The sequence below is a fragment of the Sceloporus occidentalis genome, unplaced genomic scaffold (genome assembly GCF_023333645.1).
Source record: "Sceloporus occidentalis isolate IW3139 unplaced genomic scaffold, rSceOcc1.0.p SCAF_3, whole genome shotgun sequence".
NCBI classification, from domain to species: Eukaryota; Metazoa; Chordata; class Lepidosauria; order Squamata; family Phrynosomatidae; genus Sceloporus; species Sceloporus occidentalis.
Window position 1 is genome coordinate 170,765,831 of NW_028316983.1, and position 17,971 is coordinate 170,783,801.

Genomic DNA, 17,971 nt, shown 5'->3' on the forward strand with positions numbered 1-17,971 from the left:
TGCCCTAGTTACTGATAACAATATATATTGTTACCTTATCCCTCTTTGGACATGTATGCATTCTTTGCCATAATGGCATTGTTGTACCTGGGAGTTCCCTAGTTCAAGTCTCCTAAGTTTGTATATAAATTCTTACCTTCTAAATTGTCTATGACTTATTAATCGCAATATTTCTTCTGTTCTCACTGAGATTCTAATTATACATTCACATATGCCTAATCAGAGAATTGTAGACAGTCTGCTCCCAATGTAATCAAATACAGTTAACAAAAATATTTTGGTTTAATGTGATGTGTTAAAGGTTTTCACTGTTCAGGCTCCCAAATATTGGAAACTGGAGCTGTAGTATGATAACTTGTGGTGCGTATGTTTGTTTGGAGCTGCACTATGGTGTCCTAAGGTGTGCAACTTTGTCACTACATTGGAACCGGATGGCTGAATGCAGGACCAAAATCCCATATTTGTTTGTTCACTGGAATAGACCCAGGTAGGGTTATGCAGCTGAAGCCATTGTGCAAATGAACAGCCTGTTCATGTTGCACGTGTTCAGCTGGTAGCTCACATCATCTTCACAGTGAATATTAGAGTTGGATGGGACAATGAGAACTTAAGAAAGAGTTGTTAGGCTGTTCACACCTGAGCTTTTGTAATTAGCTGCAGGAATCTTTCTTCAAACTAGCTAAACTTCAGAAAGTAGTAGGTAAGCTTGATCCCTGGTAGCCTCTGAGTTCCTTTCAGTTGGTCTTCCAGATAAATACTTTCAAGAGCTTATAGAATGCAAGTGCATAGTCTCAAATACAGTGAGTAGTCTCAAATATAAGCAAGTTAGTAGTCTCAAATACAGAAGGAGGATGAATACTGAACCTAACCTAAGGCTAAATCTGATGGACTTTGCACTCAGTTTCACAAGACATTTTACTCAGCTACATAGGCATATCCATATGCAGTGGACCCTTGTTATACACTGGGGTTTGGTTCCCCCATGGATAACAAAATCCGTGGATGCTCAAGTCCCATTAAATATAGTGACATAGCAAAATGATGTCCCTTATAAAAATGGAAAATCAAGGTTTGATATTTTGATATACTTTTTATGAACATTTTCAAACTGTGGATGATTGAATCTGTGTATAAAAAAATCTGTGTATAAAAAAAATCCATGTATAAGAAGGGCCGACTATAGAACTGGGAGATGTTGTTTTTTGTATTATAATCCTCAGAATCTTGCAGCCAGAAAGGCCACTGTGACCATTCTGGCTGGGGATTCTCTAAAATGTATTACAAACAAGCAACTGTCCCAAACTGCAGTTTTTGGATTAAAAGGCAAGACTAGAGGTTGTTAAAATATAACATTCATGTTTTGATTTATAGGAGAAAAAAAGTTTATGAAGTGGACCTCCATTTCTAGTAATTTTCATATGGCCTTGTAGAAAAGATAGATTTTGGAATTCCTTGGTTATTATGTAAAGTTGAAGGCTTTCATGCCCGGCATCCATAGTTTTTTGTGGGTTTTTCAGGCTATGTGGCCATGTTTTAGAAGAGTTTATTCCTGACGTTTCGCCAGCATCTGTGGCTGGCATCTTCAGATCTTCTCTGAAGATGCCAGCTACAGATGCTGGCGAAATGTCAGGAATAAACTCTTCTAGAACATGGCCACATAGCCTGAAAAAAAACACAAAAAACTATTCTTGGTTATACATTATTTTGTGACAGATGATCTCTGGTAGTAATGTGGTAAGGTATGGCTGAAAAGCCAGGGTATCTCTCCCTTTGAAAAACAAGTCAAGATGAATTATTCTGATTTGTCTAGCATCAATCAGAACCCTGGATTCTTTTCTATATTTTTAAACAGAATGTTGTTGTTAAACCTGTGCTGCAGCCACCATTTTATGCAGAAATACCTGTCTTAATGCCCTAAAGGCACCAGATCCCATCTCATCTTGGAAGCTATGCAGCATCAGCTCTAGTTAGTACTTGGATGGGAGACAGCCAATGAAAAGCAGGTGCTGTAAACTATAATTCAGAGAAAGCCACCCCTGATTATTCATTGCCTAAGAAAACTCTATGAAAACTGCATGGGGTTGCCATTAGTTAATAGATCACTTGAATGCTCATAGACAGAGAGAGTGAGCACTCATACTTGGGCCAATAACCACACTTGTTTGTTGTCATTTGGCCTCATGTTGGATTACAGAGATTACTCTTTTGTTGGTTGGAAAATGTGACCTATTGATGTTGCTCACACCGCTGTTATACAAGTAGCAGCATTATAGTTCCACCCCCCTTAATGGTCCATTCCATTTTGATTATTGTAGGTCAAGTTACTGGTGCAATTATTTTAATTGTTGAATTTTTATTAATTTTAATGGTAGGAGGGTTTAAGGGTTAATGTAACTTTTTATTGTGTTTTTGTAATTTTTTATACTGTAATCCCGCCTCGATCTGGAGGGAGAGGCGGGAAATATATTATTATTATTATTATTATTATTATTATTATTATTATTAAATCAGAAGAAAACTATGATTGGGAAGGGCAGCTGTGAAAGAATTAGACAAGATCATAAAGTGGAAAGAATGAGCACCAAAGCGAGGATCATCCAAATCATTGTATTCCCCATCACCATCTACAGACATAAGAGCTGGACAGTGAAAAAAGTCAAGAGGAAGAAAATAAACTCATTTGAGATGTGGTGCTGGAGAAAAGTACTGAGAATACTGTGAATGGCCAAGGAGACAAACAAATGGGTTCTAGAAAAGATCAAGTCAGAACTCTCTCTGGAAGCCAAGAGGTCTAAGTTGATCTTGTAATACTTTGGCCACATCCTGCGGAAAAGTGAATCATTAGAAAAGACAATGATGCTAGGAAAGGTGGGAGGCTTTAGAAAGAGAGGAAGACTGCATGCCAGATAATTAGACTCAATCAAGAGGACATGGGCCTGAGTCTGCAGGACCTGAGCAGAGTGGCTGAGGATTGGGGGTTCTGGACCTGTCTCAAGCCATCAGTTGGTGACTCAGGGGCTGTTAACAACAACAACAACATGCCATCAAATGAGAGCCTCTGGTACTCCCCATTTTGTATATCCAATGAGGAATGACTGGGTGAACTCAGCAGTGATTAGATTACGGATAGGCAATTTCTGATCCTCCAGATGTTTGGTACTGATCTAGCCATCATAACTAATGGTAAGAGAAGATAGATGTAATCCTAAACACCTGCTATAGAGTTTGCAGAAGTCCAGAATATCCTTCCTTTAGAGGTATTTCAAGACATTTGGGGCAGATGATGACTGTGCAAACAAAAGTTCACATGATCTCAAACTGCTCTGGATGCACTCCATAACGTACTTTTTAGAAACCTATGGCATTTCACCCTCCCAGGAGGCTCTAGGCAAACTAACATGGAAGGGCTCAAATTATGCATGGGTCTCATATTTCATAAGAAACATCTACTTTTTGAGATATATCAGTTTTGTCATGAATATGCCCTCAAAGGATTATGGAAAGACACAGTAATGCATTTAAGTACCAGCAGAGGGTAGAGTGGAGTAGAAGTGATATTTTAGAAACTCAAGATTATCATTTTGGATATATTTTGAATGCATAGGTGGGATAGTAGTTAGGGTGTTTCCAACCTAATTTCAAGTCAATCTGAGGATGTGGAAGATTTTCAGTTTCAAGATGTTTCTAAAAATAAAGCGATTAAAGGAATTCATTTCAGTTTTTCATTCAGATGAAATGGACACAAGACTAAACTAGGGGAGTGAAAAATGCAGCCCTCCAGATGTGGTTAGACTGTGGCTCCCAGCAGAACCGATGGTGAGAAATAGGTACAACAACCCCTGGAAAGCTTCAAGATTCCCATCTTTGGATTAAACCGCAAGCACACCAGCCAGGCTACTTCCTGTGTTTAGCCACCTGATAAGGAAGCTTCTCCACCCATTCACCTTATGGCAGTAAGTCTTCAGGCAATCTCTTATTAGAAATCAGTGCAGTGCAGCAGCACATGAGGTCTGACTGAGGAGCAAAGACATCAACAATTAGAGAATGCACAAAAAAGTATACAATTCCTACAAAAGAGACAAAACTTAAATTCCTGAGTATACTAAAGCTATCAAATATTATAAGTACTGGGGAAGGCAGACTTCTGCAGCACAAGATTTATGGACATTTCATTTTCACGCATTGCTTTCCTCCTCCTCAGAAAACAAACCAAGTCTTTATTATATGAACTCCATCTTAAGATAGGAAAGTTACTAAGGAAGCTAGCTACATCTCTAGCATGGCCTGGGAGATGAGAGAGGGTGAGGAGTGGAAATTTCCTGCAAGTATCAGTTTATATGACAAAGGGGTCAGGATAGGCAGAGAGGGAAGTCACTACAGGTCACTCAAAGTATCTAGCCTTGTTATTGCTGCCCACTCTGAGGCATTAACTCTCAATGCAGAGCACTGTTGCACTTCCAACATCTCTAAGAGTCCATTATTACAGCCATAGCAGGTCTTGCTTCCAAACCCCAAGGGATGCACCTTCTGGCAAACTGGAAGTGAAATAGACTTGTGGTAATAGTAGTTTTATCTACCTATACAGGAAGGAACTGGCAAAACCACTTCTGAGTATTCCTTGCCTAAGAATATCCTATGAAATTAATGGGGTGACCGTAAATTGACAGGTGGCTAGATTGGCTGCATTTGTGATGGTGGCAGTGGTGTCACTAGGGGGATGCGGGGAGGTGGAGCCTGCATCGGGTGACACCCCAGAAGAGGGGTGACACCTGGTCAGCCCCACTGCACCTCTTTGCTGCATCCTCATTCTCTTCATGAGGAGAACAACACTATGGCAATGAGGAAGGCCCAGCAACCCCCATATTGTTGCCACAGCCTCATTGTCCTTACAAGAAGAATGACTCCGTGAAATGAAAAAGGCTGAGAGCGCCAACCCCTGCCCATGGTTGCTGCTACCATCTCTGGAACCCCCCCCTTCACACACACACACACACACACACACACACACACACACACACATCCATCAGAAGCCCTGCCCAGGAAGCCCCACCACCTGTACTGGGAAACACTGGGGTGGGGATGCCACTGGGTGACAGGAGGAAGACAATCCTGAGCAGCCACTATATACATACTTCTCTAGTCAAGGGTGCCTTTCCCTATTGTTTCAGTTTCCCTTTTGCCTTTGTGAATACCCTGGGCTCAGAGTCAAGCCCTGTTGAGTGTTTGAAAGTGATTCTACTTTTCTTCCTTCTCTGCATTCAGTTTGAGCCCACAATGCCATGGTCCTGGGATCTGTCTAGAAGGCTATTTTGAGACATCCTTCCTAGGCAATAAATGAACCCTCTACAAAGCAAGGCCAGCCCAAGACATTTTGGTGTCTAAGGCAAATGACAAGATTTCCATGTACACAATCTGATTCAACTAACAGGAGAATTTTAGTTCAATGACAGAGTCCCCCTTCACCATTCATGGTGACACCAGCTGACCTTAGGCAACAGAGGATTGGTTGTTTGTCATACATAAAGCAACTGCTTTCTAAAATAGAAAAATGGTGAAGGGCTTGGGAAGAATGGTTAACAGGCTGCTGTTTCCCTCCAGCATCTGCCAGTTGAGGTAGTAGCCTTGCCCTGCCTAATAATACCTTGTTGAATACCCTTTATATTTAATGATTGCAATTTAGAACATTCCCATCTCAGTCCTGTAATTTTTTAAAAAGAAGATTGCAGCCCCAGAGGTGAACAGGAAGGAGTAAACAGCTAAACCAAATCTACTGCCAGTGCCCTGTGCAGGTTTACGGAGAAGCAAGTCTCATTAAATTCAGTAATGACACACTTCCAGCACAATAAGAATACCATTTCTGTGTTTATTTGCCATCAAAGTAGGAATGCAGTTGAGAGGGATGAGGGCCTTGCCTCTTCAAATAAGAAGTCCTAATTTTACTTTCAGTCCTCAAATTTCTAGCATTGCAGAGAGTGAGACATTGAAAACAGTTCACACCTAGAAGTAGGTAGGATACGGGCTGTACTAAGTGGGGTTGACACCACTGCTCCCCAAAGATCTCCTTTTGGGTAGAAATGGGCCGTGGCATTTACTTGCATTTCTTTATTTAAAAAATGCAAAAATTTAAATCATTTAAAAAAATTAACATTTCTATTTTTTTACATTTTTTTAAAAAATGTAATTTTTTAAAAAAGATTTTCTTTAAAAAATCACATCTGACTAAATTTTAACTCTAACCACATGAAACTATGTACATGTAATATATTTATGCTGTGCATATGATGTTGTAATTTAAAGGTATAATTTTAATTTTGCTACTTATTTATGTCACAGCTATTACCATAGCATTCAGTGATATACAGGAATTATGATTTATGAGTAATATTAGTACAAAAACATGACTAAGAATTCTGTAGAGGGGGATATGGGAAGAGATCAAGGGAGGGGTAATACATATACACAGAGAATAAACGTGTTTACATATACAATCATCCCTCCATATTTGTGGATTTGATTATTTACGGATTTGGTTAATGTTCTCTCTAGGAATATCTAGGTCCCCCAGTGCAACTCTATGTTCAATTTTAACTAAAGGTTGCCCCGAAAGACCTAGAGCTAGGGGTAGGCAACCTTTTTGAGTCGGGGCCAGGTTGGTGTCCCCCAGACAACGGGGGGGGGGGGGGGGGAGTAAAAAAATAAATAATTAAATAATTAAATAATAGAGGACAACATTTTCAAATGTAGGACACATTTTTTAAAATGGAGGACATGCCAAAAAATTTGATGATTTTTAAAAAATGTTAATATAAATGCATGTTTCTTAGGTATGATCAAAATGGAGGACATTTGGGCATTATTCCTAGACAGATGGCAGAAATGGACTTCCCTTTCTGGCCAACCCCCCCTCCCCACATTCCAAACAGCACATTTGGGCATTGAACATGGCTTTACTTAAGATGGCCTCTTGCAGATTTCAGAGGCTTATTGCATAACCAAACTCTTTGGGTTTCACACTAAACACAGGTTCACATGGCTATGCATATTGAACATGTCAAGGTGGAGGCCCTGTGCGCTTCTGCGACAGGCCAAAGGCCCTGCAGGGCCTTTGGCGGCAGCAATCGGCACCAGGACTGAGCTGGGGCTGGTCCCAATGGCTCGGCAGGCTGCATGTGGCCGGCGGGCCGTAGGTTGCCGACCCCTGACCTAGAGGTTCCTAGAGAGAACACTCCACTAGGCAATTGTAGCTCCCCCAGTGCAGTTCAATGGTCAGTGTCTGTTGGACGTTGACCATACAGTTGCACTGGAGGACCTAGAGATTCCTAGAGAGGCGTCCTCTCAGGTAAAAACAGTGTTTTTATTATCTGTGGTTTTTCCATATTCATGGAGGTCTTGTGCCCCTAATCCTAGTGAATATGGAGGGAGAAGTGAATTTGCCTGACTGACTGCAAGTAGCTGCAAAATTAATGAATCCAATCTTCTTCTGTCAATTTTATTTTTTTTAAAAAAACTGATAGATTTGATTCATTGGGTTTGCAGCCAATTGCCTCACAGATTGCAAGTAGTCAGGGACGTAGCTAGGATTTTAGGAAGGGGGGGGGTCCAGACCAAGTGGGGCTTGGGTGTGGCGGCGCAGCAGCACACACCATTCATTTTTCTAATGGAAGACGGGGGGGTCTGGACCCCAAGAACCCCCCCCCTTGGCTACGTCCCTGAAGTAGTTGCAAAATCAATAAATCGAATCTTCTATCAACGTTATTTAAAACAACCACCACCATGTGCTCCTAAGTCACACCACAAGCACAAAGCCAGTGCTGAGAGAAGGGAGGGAATGGCAGATCGACCAAAAGCCAAGGAGGGATGGTCAACACCCCTCTGCCTCCCCTCCAGAACGATGATGTGATTCAGACTTGTCATTCCCACTTGTTGGACGCACTCCAGAGTCAATTCTTTCCAAAAGAGCTGCCAAAGAACTAGTGTCAAGAAAGAGCAGGGTTTTTTTTCCGCTTTGTTGTGATTGAAACTAATTGCAGAAGGATCGCAATTGGTTCTGAATGGGAATGGTGGTCATATAACCCAATGGGCGACTCGCTTTAAATCACAGTGGGAATGCGGTACATGGGTGACTGAGTTGGGTGACACCAACCTTAGGGAGGGCGCTGGGTCCTGGAAAAGGAGGACCCAGCCTGGTCAGAGAAAGAGAAAAAGAGAGAGAGAGAGGGAGGGAGGGAGGAGAAGGCAGCCTTCCTTTAGCCAGGCTTTGGCCACTTGGGGCCAGCAGAGGACGCCCTTCCTCCTCTTTCTCTCCCTGTTTTTTGGCCCTGAGAGGCGAAAGAAGGAGGGCCTGCTCCGAAGGTCTCTTTGCATTTGCTCTACCCCTCCTTCCTTCCCTTCCCTTCCTTCCCTTTCTCCCTTCCCCGCTCCTCCCTTCCTTGGCTGGCGCGCCTGGAATCCGTGCGCAAAGCAGGGCTGGCAGCAGCAGGGAAGAAGGAGCCTCTCCGCCAGTTTCGGGGGCTGTTTTTTCTGCCTTTGGCTCCGGGGCTCCACTCTCGCGAGGGGAAAGGGGCCGAGGCTTGGCTGGAGGAGGCAGGGGTGCCAATGGCAGCAGCAGCAGCACCTTCCCCAGTGCCTCCCCTTCCCACGCCTTCCCTTTGCACCTTTGCCCAGGAGGAGGAGGGAGCGCCCTGAGCCTCCAGGGAAGGCAGGCAGGCAGGCAGGCAGGCAGGCAGGAAGGAGAGCCACCCAGCAGGGAAAGCCTGGGGAAGGCTGCTCCCTCTGGCCCTCTTCCTCCTCCCTTCCCCCGCTGGGGAAAGAAAGCCCTTCTCCAGACCAGAGAGGCGTCATGTAGCAGCAACAAGCGCCGAACTACCTCTGCCCTCGCCTCCTCGGGTTGGTTTTCCAATACCAACCCCCCCCCCCCCTCCTTCTGCCAGGGCTTGGCCGGGGGCATTTTTAAAAAATAAATCTGGAATTGGGTTGGGGCTTGTTTGTTTGTTTGTTGGATCAGCAGAGGGCAAGGGAGACTAGGGCTCTTGGCCAGAGACCCAGCATTGCAGCTCTTCCTCCCTGACTCGAAAGAAGAAGAAGAAGAAAATACAGGGAGATTTAAAGGAAGAAGAAAAAGGACTTGGGCCAAGATGACTGAAGAGAGCTCCGAGGTTCCGAAAGAGTTGCTAGGTAAGCATGGACCTCTCTCTCTCTTCCCTCCCCTCCCTCCCTCCCTCCTTCCTTCCTCCCTCTCTCCTTTCCTTCCCTCTTCCCTCCCTCCTTCCTTTTTTGCCTCCTTCCTCCCTCTCTCCCTACCCCCTTCCTTCTCTCCTTCCTTCCTCTCTCCTTTCCTTCCCTCTTCCTCCTCTCTCCCTCCGTTCCTTCCCTCTTCCCTCCCTCCTTCCTATTTTGCCTCCTTCCTTCCTCTCTCCCCCTTCCTTTCCTTCCCTCTTCCCTCCCTCCTTCCTTCATTTTTTCCTCCTTCCTTCCTTCCTCCTCCCTCCCTCCCTCCCTCCTTCCTCTCCTTCCTTCCTTCCTTCCTTCCTTCCTTCCTTCCTTCCCTCCTTCCTCCCTCCCTCTCTCCTTTCCTTCCTTCCTTCCTTTTTTTGCCTCCTTCCTCCCTCTCTCCCCCTTCCTTTCCATCCCTCTTCCCTCCCTCCTTCCTTCTTTTTTCCTCCTTCTTTCCTCCTCCCTCCTCTCCTTCCTTCCTTCCCTCCTTCCTCCCTCTCTCCTTTCCTTCCCTCTTCCCTCCTTCCTTTCTTTTTTGCCTCCTTCCCTCAGGGTGACCAGGCACGTCCTCCATTTCCAGGACATTTCCTCCATCTTAACCTTCTTCCCACAAGGGATTCCCAAAACGTCCTCCATTTTGGGCAGGGCTAAGAAGCTTGCCTTTATATCTATATGAGGGTTTCCTGCTTTCATGTGGCCCTGTCCTCCATTTTGTCTGGCGTGTCCTCCATTTCGCCCTGCCTCGTCCTCCTTGGCGGTGAGGGCCATCTGGCCAGCCTGCTTTGCCTTGCCTTCCCTTCCCTAAGGGCCACTTGGGAGGCTTGAGGGGAGACCCCAAGGAGGAAGAGGCGCCTTTTCTTCCTCTCAGAAATATTAAAAGACCCACTCCTCCTTCCTGCTTCTCTATATTTCCATTTGCTTGTCCTGGCCATTAATGTGTATTGGCTTGTCTTGGCCATTAAAGGTCCCATGTTGTGGGGAAGGGGGGGAAGAAGGTGTGGCGGAAAAGGTGAAGGTGCTTGTGTTCCCTGAGGGATGCTTGGGAAGGGGCTTCAGATGTCTGTGGGTCTCTTAATGGTGGTAGTCTGTGAGGTAAAGCTAAGCGGCTCTAGCCCTCCTTTCCCTATTTGGCACCATCTTTGCTTTGGAGGAGATTTGCTGGTTTAACCAAGCCTTCCATAGTCTGGGAAATCTAGGATGCCAAAGGATCTTGTGGCACCTTTGAGACCAACTGAAAGAAAGAAGATGCTCCCAGACTCTGAAACGCTATGGCTCTGAATCCCACCACTATGGCAAACACAGTCCAGCTTTGGGCGCAGAAGCGATAGTAAGTAGCCCCATGAGGTGGGCTGAAAGGTTGCTTCGTCCCCTCACCGCCCATCATCCCCATTTATTCCCTTGGCCAGGATGACCAGATGTCCTCGCCACCAAAGCACCACCGGCTGTAGGTAGGACGTTCAAGAAAAAAAAATGTTGGAAGTGACCAAAGAAAAGCTCACAACACTCATATAAATATAAAATTGTGTTCCTTAGTCATGCGCAACGTGGAGGACGTTTTGGAATCCCTCCTGGAGGGAAGGCTGGAATGTAGGACATGTCCAGGAAAAGGAGGACATGTATGGTCACCCTGCTGCTGGCACTCGGCTTTACGGGGAAAGCACCCAGCAGCCCTGGGGCTTTTCCAGTCTCCCCAGGTGTGTATGTATGTGTGTGTGTGTGTGTGTGTGTGTGTGTGTGTATATATATATATATATATATATATATATATATATACACATACACACACACACCTATCTACTGTATCTATCTATCTGTTTCTCTCTATATACCTCCCGTGTGTGTGTGTGTGTGTATATATATATATATATATATACACACACACATACACACACACACGGGAGGTATATAGAGAGAAACAGATAGATAGATACAGTAGATAGATATGGTCCCCAGTACAGTTTCCATTCCCACTGTTTTGTCTCCCTCTCTTTCCCTCACCCTATCAAATGCATCTCAGTTTTCCTGCAAAACTAAGGGCTCCTTCACCTTCCCTTCTCCAGTGGGAACAAGGTAGGATATTCTTCCTACACCCCTCTCTTCCCCAGATGCAGGCAGATATTGTAGAGCCACTCAGGTGCGTAAGGGGGAGAGGACACTGCCAAAGCATCTGTTGCTATGCACACTCTGCTTGCGCATAGGGGGGTGTATTTTATTTTTTAAAAAAGATTTCTGCTTGTTTCATGATTTGTTAGTAGGTGGAGCTAAGATTTTTGGTCCTTCCTCCTGATGTTGCTTGCCCTTCAGAGTTAAAAACGCTGTCCTGTTTTTTTGTTTGTTTTGTTTTTAAGGAATGACCAGGATAAGTAGCCACTTTCTGACATGTTTGAAGCCTGTATGTGATGCCCTGGGATCACATTTTCAGGGCATTGTACAAGATAAATTATTTATTATTTATTCACTGCATTTATATCCTTCCTTTCTTTCAAAATGGGAGCCAAGGTGGCTTACAGTATTAGCAAGTTTCATTGTGTCTCATTGAGTGTTTAACAATATTTCCTTTGCTTTAGTCACCACAAACACAAGCAGAGGGCAGTTGCCTTTGCATGTCAGTTTAAGATGGAGTACAGGATTCAGTGGAGCTTACTTAAAAGGAAGAGTTTCTAGGGTTTTATCATGGGATGGGCCAGTATGGTGTAGTGGTTTGAGCATTGATCTATGACTCTGGAGATCAGGGTTTGAATCCACGCTCAGCCATGGAAACCCACTGAGTGACCTTGGGCAAATCACACACTCATAGCCTTAGAAAACCCCATGAGAGGTTCCCCTTAGGGTCTCCATAAGTCAAGCAACTTGAAGGCAAACAACAACAAAGCATGAGATGTACTGGCTTGTCCAGCAAAGAAACTATTCTTGTTTTTTTCAAATGCAGCACATCATTTTGTCATTAACTATCTACCATTCATCATTCCTCTTCCTCTTCCTTACTGCTAATGCAAAACAGCTGGACACAAGTGGAAGACAGTTTGGCTGGGTTTACCTGTAGATGTTAAAAGCCTGGTGTCCTCTTTCTTATAATTACAACAGATATTTTGAAAAAGAACCTGTAATGCTAGATAAAATAGGCAGTGTTCTATATATCCTGACTTGCAGCAATAGAGGTGGTTCATCGATAAACTTCTGGTGCCCTATTGAAATCACCTGTAGAGAATGGATGGAACAGTTGCTCTTTGCACTGGTCATGTAAGCAGGGCTTTTTGAAAGCTGTGTCTGTGGGCCCAAACAGACAGGCCAAAATAAAGCCTCTTTGGGTCACTTTGGAGGTATGGTTTTTAAATGATACACACATCTTAAGAGGTCAGAAGCTGCACCAAAGCTGCACTCCAGTCCTTAGGACTGGATCATGGCTTTGGCGCAGCTTCTGGCCTCTTAGGATGCATGCATCATTTAAACAGCATACCTTCAAAGTGACCTGAAGCAGCTTTATTTTGGCCTTTCTGTTTGGGCCCTGTGTTAACCTTTATAAGCCACTTTGAGTCCCAGACTGGGAAGGATGTGGGATATTTATGATTACGATGATACATTCTGGCATATTTCTTTGCCTCCTACTCTGTCATTGAAAATTAAAGAGAATCCATTAAGGACCGTCATCTGTACAGCTTCAGCCTAGATTTTGTTTCTCATCATAGTAGGATGTGATACATTAATAAAATTTGATAAAAGATATAAACTGGTTTTGATTTGTGTGACATACTCATATGTCTTACCTCCTCATCTGAGTAGTAAATCAAACCATCAGAAAAGTTAATGTGGTGGTGGTGGGGGGAAGTTGTGAACAATTTCCCAAGAGCATTGGGTTTTGATGTCCATTAACAATGAACAGGTGATATTGTCTGTGGAAACACTGCAAACTATATAACAGTGTCACAATAGATGTGATGGTGAACAGGTAGCTAAACTGTCATGTGTGATGAAACTAAAGCAATGGCAAGGATCAATTCTTGTTTCTAGAACTTTGTGTGAGATGAGAAACTTGGTTGAAATGCTGTTGGATGCTGCAGTGAAGAGTGTTAGGTTTTTGTTTTGTTTTTTCTATTAGATAATTGGAAGGGAACTCATTAATATTAAACATTGCTAGAGGATGAGGATAAGTGAATTGAATTCAGACTGGAAGTGTCTAGGTCAGGAGTGGACAGGCCTAGAGAGTTGGAGGGCTGTTGCAGACCTTTTGAGATTGCATAGCACTAGTTTTGTGAACCTGGAAGTAATGTTTCTAATCACCTCCATTTCCTGTTGTTGCACAATTTCTGCTCTTTTGAGGTGCCATCCCAAACAGTGATTAAACCCCAGATTGCTCTTCCTCAAAGTTTCTAGAAGTGTGGTATTGATTTCCTAGTGACTGAGGTGGGCAAGGACCATACCAGCCCCCTTCCCACATCACATGCAGTTCGTAGACCCCAGGAGTGCCACCTAAATTGATAAAATGTCATAGGATAGGTGTATTTTAAACACAAGATAATATACAACGTGGCTTGCAATTTTTTTAAAAACCTATACTGTTATAACCTATATTGTGAGGAAGGTGGCAAATAAATAAAGAAAGCATTGCTTATTTGAAAGAAAAAAGAAGCTGAATTATCTTCCCCTGCAAATATAAAGTATATACTTTGATTAATATAATACCACTTACCCTAACATCTGACAGAGTTCAGCATTAAAGCTTGGTCATACAAATTTGTGTGCTTTGAGGGTCCTGTTGTGTCTTCAAGAGAGAACAAAATTTCCCCCAGTTTCACTCTGTCCAGCCAGGTTTGAGTAGATCAGCTTGCAGGAGTGATACCTTGCCATTCTACACTGTCGGTTAATGTTATAAGAGACATGATACTAGGATGCATTCATTAAGTTGCTTTAAGGTGGCCATGGCAACATACTGTCATATACTTCAACATATAGCTTCTAATATAGCTTTTCTCAGTTATCTAAGTCAAGTAATTTCTTTTACCTGAACATTTAAACATGTAAAATAATATTTATTAAAAAAACAAATTTGTTAAAAAATCTTTATGATATGTGCCTTTACCAATGACCCAACAGTACCTTCTATTGGTATCTTACTATATGTACTTGATACAGAAACATTGTTCATCCTTAAGAGGTCAGTTTTTAATTAATCACATTACGCTATGGATGCTGCTATCTTATTTACTAAAAAGAATCCAAGATGATTTTCATCTTGGATAAAAGTACTTTCATGCTGTATTATGCACTGATATATGCAGCTGTATCAGTGACAGTGGCGTCCATGGTGTCTCCAGGGCCATCCCTTAGCCAAAGTGAGGGCTCTCTCGTTCAGCTTTTGATGCCTTGCCTCTAATGCATTTGTAGCTCATTTTATTATCTGTATGCATGACCTGTCCTATGTGATCACTCACATGTTCCTTTTTGAATGGGCATTGGTGATGGAAATTTTGTTATAAATAAGACAGATGCATATGGGCTAGGTTTGTTAGGTAACCCTTATTATGGCTCTCATTTGAGGGCTGAAATGTTTTCCCCATACATAGACTCAATGAAACACCAAAAACCTCATATTCTGGAGTGTGGGAGTGATGAAAAGTACAAATGTTCTGTAAATGTAACCAAATTTGAGTCAAATTACTCTGAATTTTAATCATAGTTGTCAAACCTTTTTATATGATTAAAATGGGTTCAGGATTGTTGATGTCCCCCATAACCAACTAGGTGTTCTCATAAAGTACATCATAAAGTAACTTATATTTGGAGAATGTATCCAATATTATTGAACGTTACTGAAAAATGCATGACTTCATTAACTGAAATCAGTACTTTAATTTGGAATTTAAGTAGAACACATTCTTGTTAATAGCCACTTTCTAACAGTCGACCTCATGTGTCCTGAATCTTGACTTTCCTTATTATTATTTTGAAAACCTGGCAACCCTACATTGTGAGGAAGAACACTGATACGGATTTATAGTTGGATTAAGGAATGAACCGAAAGATGGAACATTGTTCGTGGAACCAAACCCCAACAGATACCAAGGGCTCACTCTACTTTAATTCATACACAGGATTAATAAACATTAAAAAAATTAATTAAAAAAAGCAGGTGACTATACTGTATATGTTGAATCAGTTGAAATCATTTTTTGGATGCAAAAGTTTTTCCTTGTCAGGTCCATTGCAACATTGTTTGCTGCTTGATAATTAAACCAATTTTGTCTTCTGTATCATTTCAGAGAGCGTGAAGGATGTTATTGGGAGGAAAATAAAAATTTCTGTGAAAAAGAAAGTTAAACTTGAAGTCAAAAGTGATAAAGTGGATAACAAAATATTGGTAAGTGTACTCCTTTTTTTCAGATAAAAATGTTATCCAGCTAGTGGTTTCATGACCCTCACCCCACCCCCACAACTTTAAAATCCTTCTAGGAGTCCCACAACTGTTTTTGATCGATTCTTGCTACTCTTCAGTGAGAACCTGAATACTTTAAAAGTGTCTTGTTTTTGTATTTGTGAAAAAGTGGTTTAGATGAATGCTGAATTTCTCAAAAACAGGAGGTTGGTTGGTGAAGAATACAAGTGAAGAAAAATTAGCATGCCATTCCCTTTTTAAAAATGATCAGATCATGACCGCAAGGTTTCTGAGGTGGTATTAGCAATGTATGTGGAAATCTACCATAAAATGGTCATTTTATTCAGAATATTCAGGTTCCACAAATTTGTTTTGAGTGGCTTTCCAGTCATAAGTGTGAGATTGTCCTTGTTTCAAGTTCTCTGCATGTGACCAAGAAATGTAGGGAGAAGGGAAGTGAATTCCTAAAGTATGCTACGATTTGTAACAGACAGAAGTGGTGAGTTGGACTGGATGGACTTTGTGGTTTCTTCCAACTCTACGATTCTGTGATTCTATGGTTCCTGCTTCAGGACCCAATATTGCCATATGAGAACCCTTTCCATCTCTGCACTTGAGAGAACTGGGGTCATGCTGCCCAGGGCCCATCCAAAACATTTGTGGAGGACCAATAGCGCTGTGCTCCAGTATATCAAGGGAAATAGTCCCAACTGGATAATTGCAAGGCAGTCTGCATGGGACTTCTTCATTTGATGGCAGTCTGGAGGCTGAAATTAGTGCAAAAGGCTGCTTCCCAGTTGATGAGAGAGGCAACAAAGACTCAACATGTTATGCCTGTTCTGAAAACTCTACGTTATGTTGCTTTTTCATAGTACTTTTATTGTATTAAGCAGGCATTTTAATTTTTGATTTTAGTTAATTATAATTTTAGATTTAACTGGAGATTGTAAATTGTTTGTAAATTGTGATCTTGATTGTAGTTTTTTGTAGATTGTGCTCTGAGCTCTTATGAAGAAAGCTGGGGTATACATCAAGTTAATAACAATCACAGTGAATAATGTCTCCTTACTTGCATAGGAAGCTGTCTGTGTAGTGCTTGTGCATTGTAGCATGAATGGGAAAGCAGTAACTTCCTTTCGCAAATGTTTCCACTTGTCACCAAATTCTTAATAGAAGCATCTTTGACTTGTATAAATTCAAATGCATTAAAATTTAAATATTATTAGTGTTTTTAAAGCAAAATATGTTCTTACACAAATCCTGAGGGAGGAGCATTGTATCTTTATTGCCAGAGTTTTTACTTAATCCTAATGTCCAATGCCAGGGTTTGGCCATACTTGGTAAGTGTCCTTTTTTAGTGTTAAAACTTGCATTAGAAAATGAATGTTCGTATGCAGAGCTTAATTAATTTTTATGCCCAGTGCTAATTTGCATGTGATGATATCGGTATATCTCAGTTTTTGTGCAAGAAAAGGGCCCCTCTTACTTCTACATCTGAAGGAGAACAAACAGTGGTATATCTAAATAGTAAAGGTAGCATTATCCTACCTACTTTTGCAAAACAACAAAGGTGTCTGCTCCACAATAATAATAATAGTTTTGAAACTTTCCTTTACAGTGTGTTTTCTGAGGTGTGACAGATGACAAGGTGTCAATACAAATAGTTTTTATTATGACTTTGAGTCACAGGACGTTTATGATATATTGTAACACAACTGTCATGGATTTGAGCCATTTCCTCCTGGTTTGTACGTACAGAGGCATACAAGAGGCAGTGGGTTTCTGCTTATGAATTGTTAACTTCCACCTCCCTCTTATGGGAAAACTTTGCTTTCCTCGTTTAAGATATTTGTTGAGCATTGGTGGTGCCTATAAGTAGCTTGTTTCTTTTTGAGACCAGCTTATTAATACTTTCTTTTTTAATTAATTAAAAAATTCATTGCCCCAGGGTCTACTGTCTACATTCCCATGGCTGCAGGTTGCCTAATGTATTCTATTTCTTTTAAAATTGTTTATATATTTGACTGACATATTGATTCAGGTAGTAGAATGTGAGTGAATTTGACTTGCACATAATTTTTGACATTACCAAAGGTAGATGATAAATTTTCTATTTTGTGATTCTCTTGAGAATGTATGGAACACATACCTAGTTCACAATATTTTTTTTCTTGCCATCATTTTTTACTTTAAACTTAACTATTGATACAAGCCAACATTTGAATTGGGGCCCAGAAAACAATGGGCAACTGGTGCAGTTTTTTCAGTATCCTGGCTACATGGATCATAGTGCATGAAGTTTTCTAATTGTCTATGGGCTTCAGCTATATAATCCTTAGTCTCCCATACTACTATAGTGCCTCCATTATCGGCTGGTTTAAAAACAAT

At 41.8% G+C, this 17,971-nt stretch overlaps 1 protein-coding gene across 2 annotated transcripts in view; it reads left to right on the forward strand.

Moving 5' to 3' along the window:
- Window positions 1-8,901: 8,901 nt before the first annotated feature.
- CARMIL1 (capping protein regulator and myosin 1 linker 1) overlaps window positions 8,902-17,971 on the forward strand; it is a 200,196-nt gene continuing 191,126 nt past the window's right edge. For both annotated transcript variants that reach the window (XM_089516866.1, XM_089516867.1), the window contains exons 1-2: window positions 8,902-9,174; window positions 15,471-15,568. In XM_089516866.1, the coding sequence (XP_089372992.1) occupies window positions 9,135-9,174; window positions 15,471-15,568 (138 nt within the window). In that variant the 5' untranslated portion in view covers window positions 8,902-9,134. The remainder of the gene's footprint in view (window positions 9,175-15,470; window positions 15,569-17,971) is intronic.